The sequence below is a fragment of the Sus scrofa genome, chromosome 18 (assembly GCF_000003025.6).
Source record: "Sus scrofa isolate TJ Tabasco breed Duroc chromosome 18, Sscrofa11.1, whole genome shotgun sequence".
NCBI classification, from domain to species: domain Eukaryota; kingdom Metazoa; phylum Chordata; class Mammalia; order Artiodactyla; family Suidae; genus Sus; species Sus scrofa.
In genome coordinates this window covers 10,583,322-10,591,841 of record NC_010460.4, presented here as the reverse complement: position 1 = coordinate 10,591,841, position 8,520 = coordinate 10,583,322, and the positions used below count along the sequence as shown (strand labels likewise).

Genomic DNA, 8,520 nt, shown 5'->3' with positions numbered 1-8,520 from the left:
CTGTGCCTCTGATTCTACCGCTGGCCTGGGAACCTCCATATGCTGCAGGAGCGGTCCTGAAAAGCAAAAAGGATGTAAGGAAGGAATATGGATTTACTGAAGGCTGGGGAGTGACCCCTCTGCCTAGAATGAGGCCACCCCCACCCCCAGCTAGATGTCTCCTTTTTGTCATTCAAGTCTGAGCTTAAATATCTTCTCTGCAATGTGGTCTTTCCTAACCTCCCAATCGAAAGCAGCTCCCAGTCTCTGTATGGAGCTTATCACACGTTTTCTTATTTACATATTCAAGAGTGTGGAAGCAGAAATCTCATGTGTTTTGTTCCTTGCTGTATCCTCAACACTTAAAAGCAGTGCCTGGCTATACTGCAGAATAGGTGTTTTTTGTTTGTTTGTTGTTTCCAAAAAAAAAAAAATTGTAGCACAGAATTTTTCAAGCGGTATATTAGAAGAGAGTGAAATATGCATCCATATATGTTTCCTATAGCTAGAAAATCTTAGCACATCCTACTTTATTTGCCTGATTGTTTTGGCTGAGAATTTGTAAAAGTTTCCATTCCAGTTTCTAAATACTTCAATCCTAAACACTTCAGTAGGCATGACTTTTAAAAACGGTACCAAAAAAAAAAAGGGAGTTCCCGTCGTGGTACAGTGGTTAATGAATCCGACTAGGAGCCATGAGGTTGCGGGTTCGGTCCCTGCCCTTGCTCAGTGGGTTAATGATCCAGTGTTGCCGTGAGCTGTGGTGTAGGTTGCAGACGTGGCTTGGATCCCGAGTTGCTGTGGCTCTGGCGTAGGCCAGCAGCTACAGCTCCGATTTGACCCCTAGCCTGGGAACCTCCATATGCCGCGGGAGCGGCCCGAGAAATAACTAAAAAGACAAAAAAAACAAAACAAAAAAGTTACCTTTTCCTACATAATCCTAATGTTATTTTCATAACTAACAAAAGTAACTGTAATTTTTCTTAATACCTCTAACGTAGGATAGGTGTTTTAGCAAGATCCCTGGCAATAATAAGAATGGATTTCTAGAAAAGCAAGACAGGATAAGGAATGACAGAAGAAAAAAAGGAATTTTTCTTTTTTTTTTCTTAGGGCCTTACCTGCAGCATATGGAAGTTCCTGGGCTAGGGGTCAAATTGGAGCTGCAGCTGCTGGTCTATGCCACAGCCGCAGCAATACTGGATCTGAGCCACGTCTATGACCTACACCACAGCAACTCACTGAGCAAAGCCAGGGGTCGAACCCACATCCTCATGGACCCTATGTCGGGTTCTTAACCCGCCAAACTGCACCATGAACTTCAGAAAAGCAGGATTCGAGGAATTATTATCTCAACTTTTATGGTGTGGAGTTCGCAGTGGATAATCCAAGGTCAAATGCTTAGTAGGCAGTTGTATTTATGGGGGAAGAACTTAAAAAGATGGAGGGAAACATGGATTTGAGCGACAGCAGAGCATTGGGTAGTTAAAGCTGTGAGGACTGCTAAGATCCCTCAGCACAGTGTCAAGAGGTGGGAGGAGAGAATCTAGGGGAGTAGCCACATCAAACATTTCTGAAAACTTGAGAGCCTGCTGTGACAAAGTAAATAAACCAATAGAACAGGGAGTTCCTGTTGTGGCTCAACGGTAATGAACCTGACTAGGTGACTAGGATCCATGAGGATGCAAGTTCGATCCTGGCCTCGCTCCGTGAGTTCAGGATCTGGTGTTGCCCTGATCTGTAGGTCGCAGACTTTGCTTGGAACCCAAGTTGGCTATGGCTGTGGCATAAGCTGGCAGCTGCAGCTCCAATTCCACCCCTAGCCTGGGAACCTCCATGTGCCACAGGTGCGGCCCTTAAAAGCCAAACCAAACCAAAAAAACCAAGTAGAACAAATAGCTAATGGGAAAAACTCAAAGCGCTGCTTATGCATGGTTTGATGCCCCTTTCGTATACTGGAATGTGGGTGCTTTGACAGCAGTGGGTTGGCCATACACTGTTTTATTCACACTGAAGTCCAAATCACATGGCAATTTTACCTTTACCTGCCATATGGAGATTCCTCTCTTCATCCAAAGCGCTTTGATTAAAAAGAATGGGTGGATCACAGACATAGAGAACAGACTTGTTGCCAAGGAGGAGTGGGGGGAGGAAGAGGGACGGATCGGGAGTTTGGGATGAGCAGATGCAAACTTGTATATACAGGAGAGATAAACGAGGTCCTACTGTCTAGCACAGGGAACTATGGTCAATATCCTCTGATCAACCATAACGGAAAATATGAAATGAATAGATTTATGTATAACTGAGTCACTTTGCCATAGAGCAGAAACTAACAGAACATTGTAAATCAGCCACACTTCAATAAAATACTTTAAAAATAAGAGGCGTTCCCATCTGACTAGCATCCATGAGGACGAAGGTCGATCCCTGGCCTTGCTCAGTGGGTTAAGGATCCGGTGTTGCTGTGAGCTGTGGTGTAGGTCACAGACTCAGCTCGGATCTGGCACGGCTGTGGCTGTAGGCCGGCAGCTGTAGCTCCAATTTGATCCCTAGCCTGGGAACTTCGGCCCTAAAATTAAAAAAAAAAAAAAGAATGAGTGAAGAAGGGCGTTTGAAGGAGTGACTGATGGAACAATTCTGCTGATGATCATTTACACGTTTCACTCTCACGCCTCAGCCTGGTCCGATTCCCGCCCCTCAGGTGTGTTAACAGCTTCTAGCACCTCTCTCAGCCCCGAGACAAAAGATGGCTTCCCCACTGCCATCCCCACCACCCGGCCTTTCCCTGGCAGTGTGCTAAGGGCTCCTTGGTCATTAGGTCCTGGAATGATGAAGGGGGAAAAGGGAAACACATGCTCTATCCCCCGTGAATCAACTGGTGTCTGCCGTTGATTATCTTTTCTGGAGATACCTAGAAATAGAGCAAATAAAGGCAGCAGAGCAAAATTAATACTTATTTTCTTTTATTAGGTAATCACACATTGAACTTGCAGAAGAACAAGAATACAATTCCACTACTGAATTATAGAAAGTTGAGCTTTATTGAACAACATTCATCCAATGTATCAGCGTATCAAGCACTCAGCTGGCTATCGGGGGTGGCACAGTGAACAAGACAGGCTGACTCTTAGGGAACTCACATTCGAATGAGGAAAACAGACAACACCAAGTTGGATAGATGCTAAAAACAAACAAAGCGAGTCGCAAAGTATTTTTAAAACTGGGGATCTGGGAGGCAAGCATCCAAAGTTATCTATAGGAGGACTCCTTAGGGAGGTAACAAGCTAAAGATGCTAGGGCTTAACTAAGGCAGTGGTCCTCTCTCTTCTATCTTGGAAATTGGTGGGTTGTTGTTTTCATAATTGCGGACTTTTACTGGCATTGAGTGGATGCTGCCAGGATAACAGATGTCCTGCAGTGTATGGGTTAGTCCCACACAACGAAGAGTTATCCTGTACCTTATACGACTTTCTAATGTCCTAATGGACACTTATGTAGGACCTACAGCTCGCCTGCGAGAATGTAATTCACTTTTTCCTCTTAGACAATCTCTAATCTGTCCTTTTATTCTTCTTCCAATCAAGGTAACTTCGCTCTTGCCCTTACTACATACAGGTAAGATTTCTTACTCCAAGACTAATTTTCATTCTGGTGTCATCCGTAACTCTACTCTTTCCTTTTCCTGTACTTTGTTATAGGCAGTAGCCTCTGACCGACTCTTAAACCCAAACCTATTCACTATAACTAGGAATAAATGTCTATTTCATGATGTCATATAGCGTAGTTATGCCAGAGCATTTACATGTTGATACTTAGTTTATTACAAATTTCTTTTCTTCTGTTTCTCCATTATAATAGGACACTAAATTGATTTCCTAAGAAATTCATAAAGATTGTAATATTGATGAATCATCTCAGCACAGCCAAGGAGATGTTACAAAATATCTGCTCGGAAAAAGGTGAATAGATCTGACAGGGTTGTGGTTGCCACCATAATGGGGGGGGGAGGCGGGCGCATTTAGTGTGTGAGAGCCAAGGATGCTGAGTATCTTGCAATACACTGGACAGCTCCTCAAGATAAGGAATTGCTCTGCACCCTATACGAAGTTTGAATGTCTCACCAGACATTCATGTATGACCTACAGCTCGTCTGCAAAACTCTACTATTTTCTCCATCTCGACAATCTGTAGATTTTCTTGTACAGTATCCTCATTTCAGTTAAGGTTGCTTCGTTCTTTCTCCTACAGAAATAAGCATTATGCCATGCAAATGACTGGTTGTGTCACTAGTTTTTCTTCTCATGTCCTCTCGCACCCCTGCTTTTTTATCTCCCCATACTTCTTTATACAAAACAGCGTCTGATCTCCTACCTTCTTCTAAGTTCAGATTTATTCTGTATGAGTAGATTTATGCTTTATTCTGACAACTTAGTGAGGTTCTCTGGTAGAGTCCTGCCCAAGTTATGGACTTTCATTCCCTTTTGTGTTGGTATTAATTTTATTTGATTTTAAATTTACTTCCAAAATTGTGTGCAGGTAGAGTATCTTACCACCGAGTGGCATTTTGAGGATAATGAAGCGGATGTTACGAAGTATTTGTCGTTTGAAAAAAAAGAAGGCAGGAGTGCTGGTTGAGAACCACTGAGCTAGGTGAACAGGGGCGCCAAAGAGCTGAAAGGAAGAAAGCCAGAGTGATTGGGCAGAAAATAAATGAGGGGAGGGAAAGAAGGGAGCATGTGGGGCCATGGTGATGACTGTGAACTTTATTCTAAAGACTTCATCAGGCATTCCCGTCGTGGCGCAGTGGAAACGAATCCCACTAGGAACCACGAGGTGGTGGGTACCACCTGTGACTTCGGTCAGTGAGGTAAGGATCTGGCGTTGCCGTGAGCTGTGGTGTAGGTTGCAGACACGGCTTGGATCTGGCATGGCTGTGGCTGTGGCGTTAGGCCGGCAGCTACAGCCCCAATTCGACCCCTAGCCTGGGAATCTCCATATGCCACAGGTGTGGCCCTAAAAAGACAAAAAAATAAAAATAAAAAATTAAAAAAAAAATAAAGGCATGATCAGATGTGTGTTTTGAAAGGCTAATACGAAGTAAAAAGAAAATTCATTCTTGCTGCTAAGACCCCTGAATAGGAGACAAAGAGAGGTTTAGGAAGGAAAATGGGACATGGGAACGGCTCAGAGGTGCGGGGGGAGTGGGGGGGTGGGGAGAGGCGTTGGGGATGACCTCTGCTCGAGCAGATGTTTTTCTGGGGAAGAACTGATGTGTTGGAAGGAGGCAGATGGAGCGCTCCATTCTGGACACACATGGAATTAGAGATACGTGTGAAATATCCAGTTAAAGATGTCCAATGGGCCGTCAAGAAGAGACATCGCATCTCTCCAAGGTGAGGGTGGAGATCAGGAAGTGAAAACTCCAAAACAGAAGCTACCAGGAAGAAAATAAGTGAATGAGACGCTCTGTGGCAAGCCTCTTAGAAAACGACCCTACCCTAAAAATGCCTATATATTTGCTACTCTTGGAGCCCTTTAAGGCCAGGGAGTTGTAGAGATCTTTCCACTAATCTAAAACTTAATGTATAATCAACTCTAATGAGTGTTACTTTTTTTTTTTTTTTTTTTTTTCCATTTTCAGCTGCACCTATGGCATCGGGAAGTTTCCGGGCCAGAGATCAAATCCAAGGGGCGACTGTGACTTATGTGTGCCACAGCGGCAGCAATGCTGGATCGTTCACCCACTGGGCTAGGAACAAACTGTGCCTCCACGGAAACAAGCCCCATCATGAACCCACTGCGCCACAGCAGGAACTCCCTGATTGACTTTGATGACATGTCTGTTGGAGGAACTACAACAGGAAATTTTGGGTATGGAATGTTGAAAAGGAAAACTGGAAGGAAAAACATGATTCATAATAAGAAAGAAACTCTTGGTCCAGGCACCTCAACTGCTCTAAAAACTGACTGTGCTACAATTCCACACAATCCGTTATATTTAGAAAAAGAAGCCCCTCACAGGTGCAAGGCTTGTATGGGGCATGTCCTCTTCGTGCTAATTCTGTGCTCACCCCTTAGGGGGCCCATCCTTCTGTCGGATGACCCTGCTCCTAAGTTCTTGGTGAGCCTCCAAAGCTACAGCGAACAACTACAACAGCACTCGGATTTATCAGGTATGTTTGTGTGAATCTGGTTACTGCAACTCGGTCCCCCCCCCCCGACACTTCATGAAAGTCTGACCTGAAAAGAAGTCTTCTCTGTAATCAAATTAATTAGAATCTGTCTATTTTGCTATAATTATATAAAGAGCCCCAACGGGCAGTTAACTCCAGTTGGTTGCTTCCCTCTGAGCCACCCAGAGCGGCAATTTTTATTGCATTCCAGCGTCAACCTCTGGAGCGCCCTAAATAAACGTAGAGATAAAGAAATGCATGCTCCCAAGTCAGTTTCATCACAAAGATAAGGTGCAGTACTGCAGTTATGTCTGTACTAGCATTTAAATTATCCTTACATTCCCCGTCCCCCCCGCCCCGTATATTTCTAAGTACTTTCCCCCAACTTTTCAGTCTTCCATCCAAGGCTGTACTGTCTTATGTCATGATCTCAGTAGGCCTGTTTAGCTTTCTCTCAAATTTCTCAAACTAATTTCTTTCGATTCAACCAAAACAACAAAACAAAACCCTGCCAGGCGGTAAATTAAAGGAGCAGTTGGGAGAGAAAGGTTGTTGCAATTACAGAAGTATTAGAAATCAGTCTCTACCCGTTCTATCTCAGGCAGTGATTCCCAAACTTGATGACACATTTCAATCTTCTCCCAGCCTCCCACCCCCAGAAAAGGTGATGCAGCAGGAATGGGGTGCTGTCTGGACCCTGGAATTTTTAGAGCATCCCAGATGATTTAAATGTGCGGCCAAGTTTGGGAATCCCTCCTCTAAGGCATTCAGTCGAGAAAATGTAAAAGTTGAAACCATGATTGGGGGCGATCTGGCTCTGTAAGTGGACAGAAGGGTTATGGTCTCCTTGTGATGCCCTGCCCATCATGTCTAACTGATCACGCAGGGTTTGTCTGTTTCGGTATATTCGATCAGATATTCTGGGTAAATCTGATCTTTTTCAAAGATGACAAAAACGGAGGGATTCAACCTTGTGTCCACACAGCTGTTGAATCCCAGAGGAGGGCTCGTGAAATACGGATGTCCTTCAACAAAATTTCCGACGAGGACTCGGACTACGAACATGGCCACGTTTTTGGAATCATACGGGCAATCTTTATGAGAACTGATGGCATCTTTTGTGAAGTAAATTCCTAGAAATAACCAGAAAAAGAAAAAGGTTAAGACTGATCATTTTTAAAAAAACGCATGTAGTTTCTACGATTTTTACACATAATCAGATGATGGATGTGGACTATATGTCAACAATATTCTACTGATATTTACAGCTTTCCTTTGTACATAAAAAAAAAAAAAAAGCTTATTAGGCAAATCAACTTGAATATAGTATATAACCCTGCTGAAATGACAGAAACAGTTGCTACTGTGCAGAGTTCACAGGGATGATAGTGAGTCATTGTGGCCAAGTGGCCAGATTCATGCACCTCACGTAACTCAGGCAAGGCAGGTTGAACTGGAACCGATAAACCAGATCAGCCACTTTAGAGCAGTAGAGGCCACTTTATATTGTGTACAATTTAAGGAACAGAGGTCATTTACTACCGATGGGAAGGTCCTGAAAAAAGGGAAGGGAGAGATGAAGCATGGCAGAGCTTTTCAGACAGCTGATCCCATCGTCCTCAACTCTAATAAAACAACCTCCGATAATCACCGGCATCTCCATACTCGGCAGATCCCCAGAAAACTCCCCATCTGTACTTTTACTGTTGCCCATGTTTTTCTGCCCTTCAACAAAAATGAGTAGCTACTAAAATGATGATTTTCTACACAAAAATTATTAAGCAAAATGCATTTGTTGGGTTTATGGTAACACGTTTACTACATTTTTTCTTTTGTTTGATTGGTTGTTTGGTTTTAATGGCCATGCCCACGGCGTATGGAAGTTCCCAGGCCAGGGACTGAATCTGAGCTGCAGCTGTAACCGACACAGCAATGCCAAATCCTTTAACCCACTCTGCTGGGCTGGGGCTCAAACCTGCACCTCCGCAGGGACCTGAGCTGCTACGCTCGGATTCTTAATCTACTGTGCCTACTAAAGTTTGATATTACAAACTGGCCTCTAAAAGTGATCTAAACATTTTACCACCAACAATAAAGATAGTCTGATTTCTCCACATCCTTACCAACACTCGGTGATATCAATTCTTTCAGTTTTGTCAATATACTGGACCAAAAAAAAAAGTCTGATTTTAATATGCATTTCCAGATACTAGTACTTTGAGCATCTTTTCATATGCTTATTGGCATATTTCATATGCTTTTTATCTGAACTGCTTTTGATCTTTTTTTCCCCTGTTGTAATAGTTTGTCATTTTTTTTTTTTTTAACTGTGTGACCAAAACAAGCTTAAATTCAAAAGCTAGTA

General features: G+C 43.3%; 1 protein-coding gene across 5 annotated transcripts in view; it reads right to left on the bottom strand.

The window, feature by feature from the left end:
• Positions 2,929–8,520, bottom strand: part of ZC3HAV1 (zinc finger CCCH-type containing, antiviral 1) — a 59,109-nt gene continuing 53,517 nt past the window's right edge. For 2 of the 5 annotated variants that reach the window (XM_013990770.2, XM_021078466.1), the window contains one exon: positions 2,929–7,288. In XM_013990770.2, the coding sequence (XP_013846224.1) occupies positions 7,252–7,288 (37 nt within the window). In that variant the 3' untranslated portion in view covers positions 2,929–7,251. 5 annotated transcript variants of the gene reach the window in all.